This window comes from Caloenas nicobarica, chromosome 13 (genome assembly GCF_036013445.1).
Source record: "Caloenas nicobarica isolate bCalNic1 chromosome 13, bCalNic1.hap1, whole genome shotgun sequence".
Lineage (NCBI taxonomy): Eukaryota > Metazoa > Chordata > Aves > Columbiformes > Columbidae > Caloenas > Caloenas nicobarica.
In genome coordinates, this window is record NC_088257.1 from 14,845,292 (window position 1) to 14,862,202 (window position 16,911).

The 16,911-nt window shown below is 37.0% G+C and overlaps 1 protein-coding gene across 6 annotated transcripts in view; it reads left to right on the forward strand.

Annotated features, from left to right (window-relative positions):
* The first annotated feature begins 238 nt into the window (after positions 1-238).
* TENM2 (teneurin transmembrane protein 2) overlaps positions 239-16,911 on the forward strand; it is a 501,281-nt gene continuing 484,608 nt past the window's right edge. For all 6 annotated transcript variants that reach the window (XM_065644312.1, XM_065644313.1, XM_065644314.1 and 3 more), the window contains exon 1: positions 239-464. In XM_065644312.1, coding sequence (XP_065500384.1) covers positions 239-464 — 226 coding nt within the window. The remainder of the gene's footprint in view (positions 465-16,911) is intronic.

The following is a 16,911-nucleotide window of genomic DNA, read 5'->3' on the forward strand; positions in this document are numbered from 1 at the left end:
CCACCCATTCATGCCAGTATTTCCATTTCTAAGGATGCATCATGTGGGTTTTCTCTTTCTTCTTGATCTGTGCCACACTGTTCTTCATGGATAAGTCAAGGAAAATGGAATTAAAAAAAAAAAAAAGTAGTGGCAAGGTTGCTCACTCTTTTGTTATTGTTTCCTGGTTTTAGGTGACAGTGACTGACCCCAAATAGAAGAGTGGCTTTTCTGAAAGCGTCCTACCAGACTCAGAATAATGGATATAAAAGATAGAAGACACCGTTCTCTGACGAGGGGCCGGTGTGGAAAGGAATGTCGCTATACAAGTTCTTCGCTGGACAGTGAAGACTGCAGAGTACCAACTCAGAAGTCTTACAGCTCAAGTGAGACACTGAAGGCATATGATCACGACACCAGGATGCACTATGGAAATCGAGTTTCTGACCTGGTTCACAGGGAGTCAGATGAGTTTCCAAGACAAGGTATGTTTGAAGTCAGAACCAGTTTCTTTTACAGTAATCCTCGATAGAAAATCTCTGTTGCTTGTTAAAATATACCAGTGTTATAAGGAATTTTAATGAAAAAACTATAGGAGAATGGATACCATTTCGTCATTATTTCACCTGTTTTGTGTTAAATTAGGAAGTCCTTTCTCTTCTCAGATTTCTGATATTGTTGGAATTCACTATTTATAAGCAAGGCAAACTGGGATCTACTGTTCAAAGCATCTGATAAACACAAATGCTTCACCAGATGTTGTACTTGTCATGGATCTCAGGGTTGGCCAATATGTTTACTTCATATTCTGTTTCCTAGGTTCATTTTAGAAATAATAATGGCATTTTCACCTAAGTAACTGGAAGTACTGAAAAGAAAACTAAAACACTGTTTTGGTACAACCCCATATGGCCAATGCATATTCGTTATTAATTAGGTGCCTCCACATTCTTTTGCTGTTATTAACTGCTGCGTGATTGAAATGTGGCAATGGGCATGCTGTTTGCTCTGACTTCATTTTGTCACAGCTTACCCTTCATCTTATAAAAACTGGAAGGAGAAAACCATCTAATTACTTTTATAACTGGCTATAATATTATACATTATCGCAGCATTGAGGTCTTAGAACTAATATTTGAAATAGCCTGTCTGTGTGAACTTGTAAGCAAGGTGAGGTAATCTCTTCTTTTACAAAATGTTCCTTGCTTTTAAATACCTGTTATGTCCAATGAATTAATAAATTAGCAGTCTGAATGGTTTTACTTGGAAAAAACGGTGGTGATGCCTTTGCGCTGTGCACACACGTAGTTTTATTCTCATTCAGGTATTTACTTGTCTCAGTAAATCATAAGTCTTGGCGTGGAAACCATTAGTGAGCATTGCTTCATAGGAACAGTGTTTAATCGTCTGGTTAGCTTGACCAAATAACCTGTCACTCAGTCAACAATTATATATGGCTTTTAGAACAGAATACTTGGTTTAGTTTCAGTTGGAGAATCAGGTATGGTTTCTATCAAGCAATACATAAGCAGTTTTGAGGCATAAAGGTATAGCACTTTGTGCCCCTCTCAGTGGAAGGTAAATTATCTAGTACATCTTCAATTGCTGAAACTCTACTATTTTACACATATGTTTGTTAATACCATATGATAGTTTTCTACTACCCATTTCCAATATTATGACTCAGGAAGTTCTAACACACATTCCTCTGTGGAGATCATTCAATGAAAGGTCATTTTTTTATACTTGATATCATGTCATGCAACTTGTTCAAAGCATTCTGCCAGCAGTCAGTGTCTGTCTTCACCTTTAAATCAAAATATCTATTAATTAGCAACACTAATTAAACTCTTGTCTGATCCCTTGTTTCTCTCACATTTGTGTCCAGATATTTGGAAGTGTTTGCATTGTTCTTGGTCTATCAAAAGCCCAGTTCTATTTTCTGAGGTAATCTCTGTTCTCGTAGGGTCTTTCTTTGCTTATAGGTCTTTACCTGGAGATAACGCATCGAACTGCAACTAGATCATAGAAGCACTGGAGCCATTTTCACTGTGGTTTGTTCAGCCTTTGTGTACAGGAGTCATCTAAATATTACTTTGCCCTATCTGGATGATTGATGCTTCAGCTCAAGTACCTCATTTTAGCTGCCAGGTCATTATTCAGCATTTCATGAGGGTGTTCTTTTTCTCTCAATTACTGATTTGACAACTGTTCATCCTCCTCCTGCTCTTAATGTGTTCTCACCTGCCCTTTTTATGAAGGGGAGTGCAAATTGTTGGTAACTGAATTGAAACGCTCAGAAGATTTTTTTTTTTTTTTTTTTTTTTTTTTTACCCCTGCTAGTCTGGATTTTTTAAGGAGCCAAAGTAAGGGGTTGTTTTATTAAATAGTGTGAGGAGCAGCACCTTATTTTCCTGCTTTTGTTAAGTGGAGAAAGTAAATTTCTTCAGAAAATAAGTCTGTGATGCTTCTTCATATTTGAAAGCTTAGTATCTTTTTGATTGTGAAATTTCTCTGCTGACATGAAATATGACATAATGTGGCAAGTAGATTTAGATTAAGACTTGGTACATGTTCTGACCTTCTACATTAATCTTATATGGATAAAAATGTGGTACCTACAGTAGGACATACTGTTCATTACATCTTATGCGTGTGGTTTCAAGCTGCAGACATCTAGGAATTTATACATGCAAATTTATTCTGAATTTGAGTGGGTGTTTTGATAGGATTAAATTCCGTAGGAAATAAACATGTTTAAAATAAATAGTCTTTAGAGAATTTTTTATTCTTCTATTATAAAAGACCTTGACATATTTTTTTAAGCAATTGTAGAAATTTTCCTCAATATTTTGTTTCATCTTTTAGTAAAGCTATATGCATTTGACTTATCGAAAAGTATCTGCTTTAACCATGGCACCGGAACTGCTCAAAGCAGTTGCTTTCAGCTGCTGCCTGATCATATGTTACTTGGGTTTGAAAATCTGTTAAGCGTAAGACCAAGTTGAACTACTTCCAGTTTTGTTTATGATGGTTCGACAGTGAAATGCTAATAACAAAAACAATATTCAGAGCTCAGAAGTCTGAAACAGATCATCTTGGTTTGCTTTAGTATTTTGTCCTTCTGTTCTGACTTGTCTCATTCTTTATGAAAAAGCAGATCTCTGAAGTATAAATACCTGTCTAAGCTAGTGTGAACAGAGCATTTGATAGGAAAATTGAATGTTGGTGGAAGTTTAGCTTTTAGAATACAACTTTGAAACTTTGTCATCTTTTGAAATAAGCTTTTCGTGCTAATCATTGACAAACACGCCTGCCAAAGAAAGTTCCTCTTTGCCGTAGATGCTACTTTCTGGTGTGGTATTTGGAAGTTTTGGTATAAAGGCTCGAAGGATGACATGACTGTATATTACCTGAAACACCTTAGTCCGGCATTACTTCTACTGGACTTTTCCTTAGATGTTTACCTGTAATTTTGCTAAGTAATAAAATTCCCCATTTTTAACGTCAGCAATAATATTTGTACACAGTAATTCAACATAGTTTTAGTGGTTTTGTGTCAAGTTTTTTTTCTGATCGTTTTCAAAACTGGTGTTCAGATTCTTGGCCAAAATGACAGCTCCAATGCATGCTTGAGCTATTAATTTGTCTTAGATTTGCCCTAAGAAAGATAGAAACGTATTTGTAATTCAGTACCTGCACTGGATATTCATTAGTCAATCGATCTGAAAAATACGGTCCTTCAGTGGATCTCAGAGAGCATTCAAACATTACAAGTTTTATTTAAAGTTGAAGAGTTCTTTTCGAATGCTGTATTTTAAAATGAATAGAAACTTTTCTGCTTTCTGCTAGGATATGTCAAAAGCTGCACAATAGTTCTGACACCTCTGAATATTTGGAATATTTTACAATCTTCTGGTAATACATGAATTTCTCTATAGGCTATGTATTTTTCCACTAAAGAGGACCAATTATCAAACTTTATCTTTTTTTTTTTTTCTTCTTTTAAAATAAAATACCTTCTTTCTGACTTCATCTGCTGACACAGCACAGTGGAGGCAGATGTCCTTTAAGGCAAAAAATGAGGATTTTGGAAAACCTTTCTTTAAAGACGTTGCTTTGAAAGGCATCTTTTCTTCAAGTGTGCTTGATAACACTCAACTGAGTTGTTAAGAGTTTTAAACTGGGTTTCGAAGGGATGATTGCAAACCTTACCGTTCCGGAGTTCCTCACTTGGCATTCATAGCTCATGGATTGTGTATTTCTGCCTGAGCTGAATGCCAGGCTTCAGCTGATGCAAAATTTATTAGCCAATAATTATAGTGAATTGACTGTTTTCTCATTCTCAGGTCAGATCTAGTTTAGCAGTAAATCTCTGCTGTGAAATGTTAGAACAACTGGAGTATATGATTGACGTTATTAAAAATAAGTCTCCAAAAACACAATCATACGAAACAGGACCCAACAGTCTTTCTGAAATATTTTGATTTTTTTTTTTTTAGCACAGTTGAATTGTTTTGTATATGCCACAGCATCCTTTTTGTATGGTGAGATAATTTCAGTAAAGAACAACAGCCAATACGTTTCTATGTCAGCTCAAGTTCCATTTTTTATTCTCTTATAGTTAAAAACATGCTTTTTGTATCCTGTTTGACACTATAGGTATATTAATGGGAGTTAGAAAAAAGTAGTGACAATGATTATAATAAATCTCTTGTAATGTCTCTTAAGATTGCCCAGTATTTTTATTAACATTAAACGGAGAATTAAGTTATGCGGTAGAATTCTCAGAGAGGGGCACTTGAGAAGTGTAATGCACTCAGCTTTCCTTCACATGAAGCTGTGTTACTCTCCCATGCTACTCATTATCTCTTGGGTATCTTGTGCTGCATCTTTTCTCCATGTACATTGAATATGTTTCTTGAACAACAACCGGAAAAAACCACAACAAACAACACAATCAATCACTGCTCTCTCCTTAAAAAACCCAAACCCACAGCAACCCAAACTAGTTTGATGAATCTACATTTTATTTTTTACAGCCTACTCCAGGGCAGCTCTGATTGCCGAGAAAGACAAATGTTGTTTTCTCTTCTTGTTCTTCTTCACACCATGAATCTGTCACCAAATAATTTACCGGGACACATTTAAAGAACCACACTGCAGTAAGAACATTTCATGAAAGTGATTAAGCTTGTTCAGATCTGAAGTTATTGTGGTCAGGAATGCTGTGTTCAGCAACAACTAATGTGCTGCTGTATGGAGGGGGTAGTTGCTGTTACAGGTTCTTGGACTGACTGGACGTTATCTCGCTGATTACATTCCCAGTAACATCAAGATGAGATTTTGGTCATCTTGTCCTCAAACTCAAGTTGTACTCAACTTTTAGGCTCAAATTAGTGTATCCCTTCCCAATCCAACTGAGCTTTACTAATTTGAGTTTTAATATTTCTTTCTGGAACGTGCGACCTTTTGAAAATTAAATATTTTATGTAGATTTGGACTAAAGACATTAAAGAGAACTTTTTCTTGTATTCTGGTTAGAGGAGGAGCACACTCTTAGTTTTCCTTTGTCACGTTAGGTTTCGAGTGGTGTTCTGCAACATGTTGCCTTTCAGTATATCCAAATGCTTACAAACAAAATCAGAGGTAGAGGCAGGTGGCCGAAGCCCCTTAACATGGAACGGGGTGTAGGATCGCTTGTGTGGGGAAACAGGGCTGAAGGCGGATCTCCTGTTATTGTTACCGGTACGCACATGGAACTTGTGCTGCTGTTGAATCAAGATTTACTTTGGCTTTAATGGTTACATAAGAGGTGGCCAATCCCAGTGTTAAAATATTTATTAAGGTGAGACAACTGCATTCAGTTTCTCTTCTCTAGAAAGCACAGCATTAGTGGGAAATAAGAATTTTGTATTTTAATACGTATACTTTATTTAATAAACCAAAGATGTTGAGTAGCAACTCCCTCCCCAAATCATAAAAGATTATATGGGTCTTATTGTTAAGTGATAGAAAAACATGAAAGCACTTTTCATCTGTGCTGATGTTGTTAATAATGGGGCTGTGTAGCAGCATTACTAGACTAGCAAATAAAAAGTACAAACCTTTATAGCACCCTTCCCCAAATATGATTTTAGGAAAGGAAAATGTAAGAAAGCCTAACCCAAAAATCTAATATGCCTATTCTTATTTATACTCTATCATCAGTCAAGTGGCCTTTTGAGCTGTAGTATTAAGATCTCCTCATAAATAGGAATTAAAGAAAAACTTTGTGTATATTTGATCTGAGTCACAATAATGTAAAATCAGAAGGAAATCTCTTTAGAAGTGGCTTTTCAGGGAAACGTCATGGAATAGACTCAGTCGTTGGAATACTTTCAAGAACATATACATAAATTGTTCTCTGTTGCTCTTTTGTGTTTTGTGTCTTGTGGTTGTTTTTGTTTGTTTTTTCTTTGGGGTTTTTTTGTGAGTTTGTTTGTTTGTTTGTTTGTTTTTCCCTTTACAGCAGCAAGGTCTCTGATTTGTAAATGGTAGTTGAAGTCAGTTGCTCTGTTAATCTCTTATTTTCCGCTTCTTTTTCATTCCCCTCCCATCCTCCTTTCTTGGCGGTTCACCGTTTTGTATCTTCATACGTTGTGTGTGCTTGGTGGCTCAGACCTGCTGGAGCTGTTGGCAAGTTGAGCGCACTGAGTCCGTCTAACCCGGGCTTGTTGGATGAAGGTGTAGCTCTTGCTCTCTTACCTATTTGACTCGTTGAACCTTGGCCTCCAGCGATCCGCCTCCAAGAGGGACAGGAGATGTGTTCCTGCCCGGCAATTCGGAGGAATCCTGTTCTAGGTGAACGTCATGAATGTGAAGTTGGAGTTTAAGAAAATACTGTCTTCTGAAACTTTGCAGGGAGAAGGTATGATGCTGAGAGGGGGCTCCAGTGCTAATTAATATGACCAGTGCTGAAAACCACAGTACTGTTCTAATATTAATATTTATTTGTAGAGTAAACAACAAACAGCTAGACATAATATGCAAATTCTGTGTACACACAGCTTCTTTCAGGGAATCATGTTTTAGTCTTGGCAGTGTCTCTCTAGTGATCGTTATTAAAAATCAGCATTTGTTTACAGTTTAAATTGGAGAATAAGAATGCAGGGATTTCCGATGCAAATATATAGGTATGTATAAACTTATCCTTCTTTTTTCCTAAACAGTTATTTAGCTTTCAAAAAGAGCTTCTGCCTTTTTCTTTTTTTTTTTTTTTTTTTTTTTACTGCTGCTGTACTAGACTCCTCATCAGTTGATTAGTTAAACTAGATTCTATTTTTTAACCATTTACAAAGTTACCTGAACATTATGTAAGCCAGATATAAAAGGATAACTTCTAAAAAGTAGATATTATCAACCCATGTGGTTACCACACACTAAATAAAAGCGTTTTTTTTAATTAAGTCTACACTAGAGTATGCTTAGTAACCATTTTAATGCAAATAACTTTTCAAAATCACTTCAAAATTAATAGGAATTATACTTCCTATACTTGATAGTTACAAATTTGTATCAAGCAAAAAGATCTTGTGCTTCAAAATAGAGGAGCACTGTTTGCTTGCCTTATAATGCCTGGGGCCTGACTCAATGTTGAAGAAAATCTATTCTTTCTGTACTTTTTTTTCTCCTTATCCCTTTGCTCAGCTATGTAATAGAAGCCTAAGACTTTGGATACTGAAAATAATAATTTTTGATCCTATAAATCCTTCTCAATTTTCTCACACACACACATGCACACGCTCTTCTAAGAAGTTTGTAATATTTAGGCACATCCATGTGGATGCTCTTTCTCATATTAAAATCAATCTGAAGGGAAATAATGTACTCAAAGGAGATGAAATTACATATATATATGTGTATATATATAGGGGTTTTTTTTAGATAAAATAGCCTAATTGAAAATACTTATTTCTTGATTAATTCTACTAACAGAAATGGCTAACTTGTGCAAATTCTTCAAACATTCCACCTTCTCTGGGTTCTTGTCTTCAGAAGGATCTGCAGTTTAACACAGTTATTTTTTAGGATGTATTTTCCAGCAAGAAGAGTTTGGAAAGGAGACTGATTACTTGTGAGTGTTCTCAAACTGATGAAAAAGATGAGACTCAGATACTTTCCTAATACAGCTGTTACCATGAAAATCTCAGATCTAAAAGCTTTTACGCTTGATCTGGGTTTGAATTGGGCATCTTTGTTCCTGCATCCTAGGCGTGTACAAGAAAATTAGTCTTCAGAAGTCATGTAGTCCAAAATTTGCATTAGTGAATATTGTTTTGTTTCTACTGTGAACTTGGGAACCCATCTAAAGCTTATTTTCTGGGAAAGAGCAATTAGGCCACTTGCTTCTCCTCCCCTTTTCTCATAATAGAGGAAGAAATAAAGATTTAAATAAATTGGAAACCCGTAAGTTTTAAACTGATAAGACATTTATTTTGGACTCTGTGTTGTTGAACTCTCTGATAACAGATATTATTAAGGTCTGCATCTTCAGGAAAATAAGGAAAGGATTAGACACTCCAACAGGGGGATTGGACTGGATGATCTTTTGAGGTCCCTTCCAGTCCCTGACTTTCTGTGATTCTGTGATTTTTGGAGAGTGTGGAAGATGGTTTAAGCACCAGTCCATCCACTTCTGCAGTGCACAAGGCAGTTTTCAGCTCAAATGCATTTGGAACAGGTCATAGGTGTTTATTGTGTTTATTCTATAATTGTATTTTACACCTTATTTTTTTCCCCGTGTTCTTTTGAAATATCTTACTATTGTTTGGGACTAAATTCTAGACTCAGTGGACAACTGTTTGGTCTGTGGTGGTGAGTGCTGTGTTTATATTTGGATTATGTGTTTTTTAGAAGCTTTTAAAATATTGTGCCTGTACCCAAACACACACAGTTTACTTAGTAAGGAAAAACATAAGGAAACTTTCAAACAAACAGAAACAACCACCACCCAAAACTCATTTTCTTCTTTAGAGAACTGTGGATATTTTGGAGTTTCGTGAAAGTGATGAAGACCAATTTATTTATAAAGTCTATAAATGGGAATTAAAATTAGTAGGAAAAAAAAATGAGAAGCAAGTATAATTGCGTAAGCAAAGCCCAGCATTTTTTGTGTTATTTTTGTTTTATATTATTTGTCTCTGGATCCAGAGTTTAAGGTCAGAAGACCTATCTATTATCTTATTTGGCCTTCTCTCCAATTGCTTATCAACTTTTATCAGATTATTTCTATGCTGATCCCAGTAATCTGTCTTTGAATGAAGCTCATTCTGGAGTCTTGAAGATACTAATAGGCAGAAACTCCGTCATTTCCACTGGCAGGCGGCATCTGTGGGAAGTCAGGCTCCACGTCAAAAGCAGATCCCAGCTTCTCTTTGGATTTTGGAAACTGGTTTCAGTTGCTAGCCATTTGGTCTAGTGGTGCCCTCCTCTTCTGTTTTTTTGAAACACCCGCAATACCCAGTGGTTTTTCTTTACAGGTTCAGTTAGATGGTTAGTTAGAGGTTCAGTTAGAGGTTCAGTTAGATTCTATTTAGGTAGGGCTCTTCAAGCCTCCTTTCTAAACCATTTCCTATCTTTTAGTTTTTCTGTGAAGGAATGAAAACATACCATAGCAATGCCGTGTATGCCCCAGTGACGTGGATAAAGATAGCCCTTTCTTATTACTTTCATGTTTGTAAATCCAAACTTCAAATTAGCTTTTGCTGGTGGCAGCCAGTTCCTGTTGAGCTGCTTGGTGCTTCAAGGTTCCTAAATGTTTTCAGGGTCTAGGTAGCTGACTAGACAAAATAGCATGCAGATATTTTTATATAGTGCTATTTTTTATATGAGTGCTTAGCTGGAAGTGTCTTACAGTGAATGCAAAAGTGCATGTCTGTGAATGTAGACCATATTGGAAACAGAGATTTACTGTCCCAAAGTGTAATGCTTACTCAGCCATCTGATGAGATTGGAGCACTAAACAGTTTGAGAGGAATGCATAAAGCTGTTTTATTACAAGATGCTGTTATGAATTGTAGCAGCTTTCCTTATGGTATACTGCTGTTGCCAAACAAGTTGCATGAATGTAAGCAGTTTTATTTGTAATTATTTGCTTACATTTCCTTAGAATATTTGGGTTATAGCTGTTTGTGATTCCTACTCCTCCACTGGTGGCAATCCCTGCATCCTGTTTAATTCAGAATCGAAAGATATCTTTTAAAGTTGTTTGAAGAAAAGCCTCTCTGAGGAATGCTGTTTCTTATAGACGATATAGAACGGGTCTCAGATGTTTGTGTGTGTGATAGAGCCTTGTTGAAATGGATGCAGAAAGCTTATATGGGAAAAGTCAAAAAACCAGTTCTCTGCTGCTTCTTAACGCAGTGAAAAGTAAAGGAAGAGATTTCATTTTAGCTCAACTTGGGCAAGTCCAGAAAACAGAGGGAGGAGCTATCCACCCAAAGAAATGTTATGGAAAACACAGTAGAAAGACCATCATGTAGAACGAATTGCATAAATTTAACTCCCTTAAGCAAATGGCCCATTCTGTGGGAACTGGTCTAGCACAGTATTGTAGCTTCTTTGAGTCACTTCCAGTAGAATACAGTGTTTTAAAGATGGCAGTTGACAATGACATGCTAAATATTATCATTATAATAGTAATGTTTCAAATTTTGTAGTTAAAGAATGAAGAAAACTTTATATAACTAATATTCCATTTTATTTCATAGTGATATCCAATTGTCTCTCGGAGTTTTTCTGTATCTAAGATAAGCATTTGAACACTATTAAGGCAAAGCTAAAATGCTGTTTAATCTCTGTGGGAAACTATTACCTTCCATGAAAATTATTCACAATATGCTAAAAGCTTGCTACACAAAAGTGATAATCTGGACATAACTTTTGCTTAAGTAATCTTACCATAGAGTTGGACAAGTGGGGAGGGAGGGTAGTATTAATCAAATGGTTTCTTGTTTTGGGGCTTTGGGTTTTAGTTTCTAATGAATCTGCTAAATCGGATCAATTATATTTTGGCACTAATTCTGAAATCATGACAGTGAATCAAATTTTGTGTATGGATAGGCAATAAGTTTTTTTCTAAATTCTTACAAACGCAACGTTATTACAAATACCTGCTTCAAGCACTGAATTTATAAAGCAGATTGTTCATAATCTGAGGAATGATATATCACAGCTGTAATGCTCTGTCTTCCAAAGTTAATGAACAGTTACAATTTTCATAATGAAAAATTAAAATAAGGTTAAAGTGGTTTATACAACCGCCTACAGATCTAGCAATAGTCTAATTAGAAGAATGAACATTCAATTTGAGGGACTTGGAAAAATATATTATCTAGTATTGATAGAGGACTAAAATCCTGTACTTGTATTTAGGATTGTTCGATTGTGAACGATTCAACTGGGACACAACAGAGAAAAATGAGATGTTATTTGCTCTCTGAAATCGCTATGTACACAACGGATTGTGGTTTTCAATGTCTTCAGTACTTCAGTTGTGTGACTCTCTCTTGTTGACTCAGTGCAACAATCTCTCATCGGTGTTTGCCCGTTTCGCTACCATTTCTTAAATAAAATGAACCTTGGTCCTTGTTTTTACTATTAACAAACTCTAATGAAGCTCTCGTTACTGTGAATTGTCTATTCTGGGGTAATTGCAAGCAACACAGATGAGGTGCTGGCTGCAAATAGCGTGGGCTTCTGGAAAGAGCCCACTGCCCCGAGACGGCTGCGCACATCTGAGCCTTGGCCAGCGGGGTGGAATTGACCGTTAGGGAAAACATCCAACTTCCATCACGACATCACAAAGCTGCTGTGACAGGTTTTCCGTGTCCTCGCGTTGCCCCGAGTAGCAGTGCAAGGGTGGGATGAGATGCCAGGGATGCGACTGGGGCTGCCAGGGGTGCGATGGGGCTGGTGGGCTCGGCAGCTGGGCAACTCTCGTCTCTTCCCACGAGTGCCTGCCCAGGCAGGAGCTTGGGGAGAGTCTGTTAGGTGTAGGGAGCTGTGAGAGGCTGACAGCACAGAAACTGAGAGGAGCATTGTGACACTGCACTGCCCTGAGCTTGTTTTTTCCATTTTGCGTAATCCAGAATGACTGTAATTGAGAGTATATTTGGAATAAGCAGGCTTTGTGGTTATCAAATATGTCAGCTTTGCTTTTTATGTTTATATGTCGGCTTTGAAACTCTTATAAGCTGTTATTTCCTGACAGACTCCTCCATCTTAAATTCACTCTCTTAAATTCATCTTCCTTCATTTTTTTTGACAGCATAACAATGTTATACCTTGTTCCAAGTATATCTGTCCCACACAGAGGCTTTTCTGTGTACTGGGGTTTTTTGTGTGTGTTTGGTGTGGTGTTGTGTGTTGGTTTTTTGTTTTGTGTTTGGTTGGTTGGGTTTTTTTGTAGCTAGCGCTACGCTAGGCAGAACAATCCTCGTTAATAAAATTCCTCTGAAGTATTGTTTGAGAGTGAATTTTCTGTTGATCTATGCATTTACTCATAATTTCTACAGCTTGCAAAAACATAATGGGGTAGGATTTCCCCTTTTTTTTTTTCTCCAGTATCTCTTTTACTGCTGTGGATTTAGTATCCAGTTTAAGAAAATGTCTACCAAAAAAAATTTCAGAGGTGTGGCAGCCTATCCTCGTACCATATACATGTGATATTTATAAAACAGAAACTTCGGCATTACAAAACGTGATGATTATCTGTGGAACAAGACGGGGTATCTGTGCATAGGAACAACTAAGAATAAATAGAATGACTTGGCAGATTAAAGAAACCCGAAATTAAGAGGTGATTTTCACAGTTGTAAATTGTGTTCTAAAATATACAAATATTGCTAATAGTACTGATTCAGTTATTGAATCTAAAGTATCAATTTGCTCAGCTGTTCAGTTGTGGAGTAGTGGATTGTGAGAATAGGAATGTAATTTAGATTCAAATTTGTTTTCCTGGAAATTCTGATTTTCCTAACATATACTGGTTTTGAATATTTTTCTAAAAGTCTTTTAATTACCCCAGCATCACTATTTTTGTGTCTTCATTTTTAAGCTATAGTCGAAGAGGGTGGAGTTGATACTCTTTCTCTTTGTATATTCCAGATAAAAGAGAAATTACAGTAGTTGGTATATTTGTCAGTCATGGGAGGGAAAGACTTGTCTACTTGCACTCTCACCAGGCATGTGCAAGCATTACACAAATGGCTCAAACTGATTGAGATTTACCTTAGATCCTCTTTGTGTGACTTTGGTAATGTTCTGGAAGAGAGAAGATATGGTAGCATATCAAAATGTGCTGTTACCAAAATGCACAGTGAATTTCAAAAAAACAATTGAAAAAATTAAGCCCCTGGCCATGTTTATATCACTGTTTTTCAGAATAGGAAATAAAATCTATGGTTTTGGAGGTCATGTGACTATTTTGCAAGGGAACAGACTCGGAGTTATTGGTAGCATCAGTGAATATCAAGCTTTTTCTTTTTCTTTTTTTCTTAATAGGTATTATACCTAATATGTTTAAGAATACATTAAATCCAGCAGTGTAATTTACTTAGAGCTATGCTTATACAACATGCCTGAAAAAATGCCAAATTGTTCAGTTTCAATTAACCTCATTCTTATGTAATGAGATGTTTAAGTACTGTTGTTTGCTCACGTAAGAGAAATTCTCCCCTACAGAGATGACAGATATAAAAGGCCTTTATCACTTCAGCTTTCCAGACAGAGGGTGAAGTTGAGCTAAATCTCTGCACAAACTTTACCTTTCCTGCAGCCTTACAGCCTTTTAATAAAAAGATATTTTTGTGTTGTTAGAAGCTCCGAGATTACACTCTTGTGGTTTAATTCTGCACATGATCTCTGGCAGTCACTGCCGCCCCCTCCAGAAAAGATTAATTAAAAAAAAAAATAGGAAACTTGTTAGCAATTTGAACAGCTAAAGTAATAAGTTGCGTAGGAGAATAAACAGTGTATCTTTATCATTTAACGTCCTCCTGTTCTACTTAAAAACATCTTTGTATGCACTATCTTAAATTTCTGATGACTCGAGATTGTATATTAACATACAATGTAATCTGAAATGCAGATGAGGGCAGAGAGGACACTTGTGGAAAGTGGCTTCTTGTCTTACTGTCAAGGAGACTTAGACTTGAAGTTTTATTTCTCTGCTGAATTCTGTAGAGATTTTTGGATGTGCAGGTTGTAGAGTGTGTCCGTCAAATTTCCTGGTTCTTTTTTCTCTCAAGAAATGACTTGCAAGAATCTCTAGATTATTGGCAAAATATTTTGGATGCATTTGTGTTTTTCCATTTTTCTCTGTGTTCACCAGCCAATTACATGGTTTTCTCGTGTTGGTTGTCCTTTCTTCAGGACTCCTAACCTGTGCAGAACGATACTGGTAAATAAAGGCTTTTAAAATCCTAGAAAAAAATCTTCTAGTGACACTAAATGAAGTAGCAGTATCTTCAGTGTTCAAAAGGCAGGGTAAATTTTGAGATATGAGGATCAATATGGAAGAGAGTTACCAAGATAAAGGGAAGATGGATAAGGCTAGTCAGGAGCAGTGCTGAAAGAGGGATAAAGAGAGGAACGTATTGGTATGGGCTCTAGAGTGCTAACCCTGGACAGAAGGAGCAAGAAGAGAAAGCATTAACAGAGTTCTTGGAACTAGTTCTTATCTGGAAAGTCTTATCAATAAAGTAGGAGAGAAGCCATCCCAGCTGTGGAGAGAACTGGAAATATGGTTCTGCAAAACAGCCCAGAAGGAGCTAAACGGAAAAGCATGTGTAAGATGGGATCAGTTGGCATTGTTCTGAACAGCTTGGGAGCATCACCTGGTGGTGATGATACAGGACTGGGTTTTGCTTCTTGCCTACATGGTAGAATTGCTCTGGACAAAACTAAAATAGACCTTTGAAGGCCAATATTGTGGCTGTAGATAGAGGCAGTACCTGAAGCTCACCAGCAGCATACCTACTTCGCACAGCGTAGGCGAACGCTGCTGTAACCCCTCTTACCTTCACACTCCTGTGGGATCCCCCTCTTCTGATATCTGCGGTGTGTCTCCTTTTTGGGAAGTGGGAGCCAAGAAAACAGATCCATATATTCTATAACCTGGGAGGTGTTACCTGCCAAGGTCAAGAGAAGGACAGAAGGGGAGGATGCGGCCCCAGAGGTTTCTGTGCACCCAGCCCAGAGGAGGTTATGGGTGCTGGTGGCAAAAATCAGGGATGTTCATACTTGTGATTCTTTCTCTGCTCTTGGTGCTTAGTGCACATGGCACAACTGATGCTTAAGGGTGGCTGAAATGTGTGTGGTTGGCTTTATTTACATGAAGGTGATGTGACTGAACTGCATTTAACATTCCCTCCTTCCTGCTTTCTGATTTAGCAAGAGCTAATGAGCTTTTTCGAAGGATCTTGCTGCTAGCGCTCTTAAATTGTGATTTGTTTTTTTGTGTTAATTTGTGAAAAAAATAGTGCAAAATGCCTCTCCTGAAACTTTAAGATATTTTCTCCTGTGCAGAGGCTTTTTAGTAATTCCTGAGTTCGGTGGTGTCCTTTAAAACGTATTTAGGCTACAACTATAAATACTATCTCAACTCTTGAGGGAAAAAGCCTTTTAAATTCATATTGCCATACACTTGTTGTTTAATGGTTCAAAACCACAGACTGACTGAAGTAAAAATCAATGGCGTAACTGGGGCTCACTCTGAAATGCAATGATAGTCAAGTCCATATCTATATGGGATATGTAATGTGCAAGATTTCAAAATATAACCCTATGTTAAACACAGAATTGTCACAACATACTGTAGTTTTTCACATAACAGGCGTTGCCTGTAAGTGCAAGAGTGCTCCGACAGACGGGAAGCAGAGGCAGCGTCACCTGGGAGAGGACGGATGGGGCACAAGCCAACGACTTGCCCAGAACCCCCAGCTGGCCCAGTGAGATGCTGAGAAACTGAGGAATTAAAATATCAAAGAATTATTAAGTAGGTGTCATGATTCCACCTTCCAGGTCCCTGTGTGTTTGTTTTGTAGGACAGCTAGGAGCTCTAGGCAGTATCAAAATGCTCTGAATGGACAAGCTGATCTGCTAAAGTTGCCCATTGGGGCAACACCAATTTGAGGACAATTTTTTTTATTTTAAGACAAATTTTTGTTTGTAGCCAGATGAAGTTTCAACACATCCCACTGACAGGTGAAAAGACCGGGATGTTTTTATTATTTGGAGACTTTTTAATGTGTTTTCCAGAACAAATTATAGTAACACTTGCAAAAGCAGTTTGCATCAAAAAGTAAATTGGAGACTAGAAAAGGAAAAATTGCATAAACAAGGCAAAAGATCACAAAACAATGAGTAATTGAAATGCCATATATATTTTTACATAAATATTTTGCCACTGTGTTTAATCAACCTCAAAGGTTCAGTCTCTTTTTAAAAAGACTTTATGATCAGGGAGCATGTTGTTCTTTAAGGATTTCTGTGATTGCCTGACAACCTTTATAGGGCATAGGGATTTCTATTTGTTGTTTAAATTTCCAATTGTGTTTAAAAATACAGTATGGATTTAGATATGGTAATAAGCACCACAAAAATTAATTTTTTGAGAGCGCTGTTGGGAGTGGAAGATTGTCCTGGTTGGTGGACCATTCAATTCCTGAATAATATGTTTAAAGATGTTTTTAGAGAACTTAAGTGCAGATCTAAATTAATATAACACTGAGATTAAAAAAATCCCAGGTGCCTGGCTGAATTGGAGGCAGAGTTAATGTGTGGTACCTTGTGAGGTGCTTTTCTCAAGCTCAGACAATGCTGAACTCAACAGGCAGTGTTTGCTTAGTCTTCTGTGGATTTTGAATTTTTTTTGACCCCACAATCCAT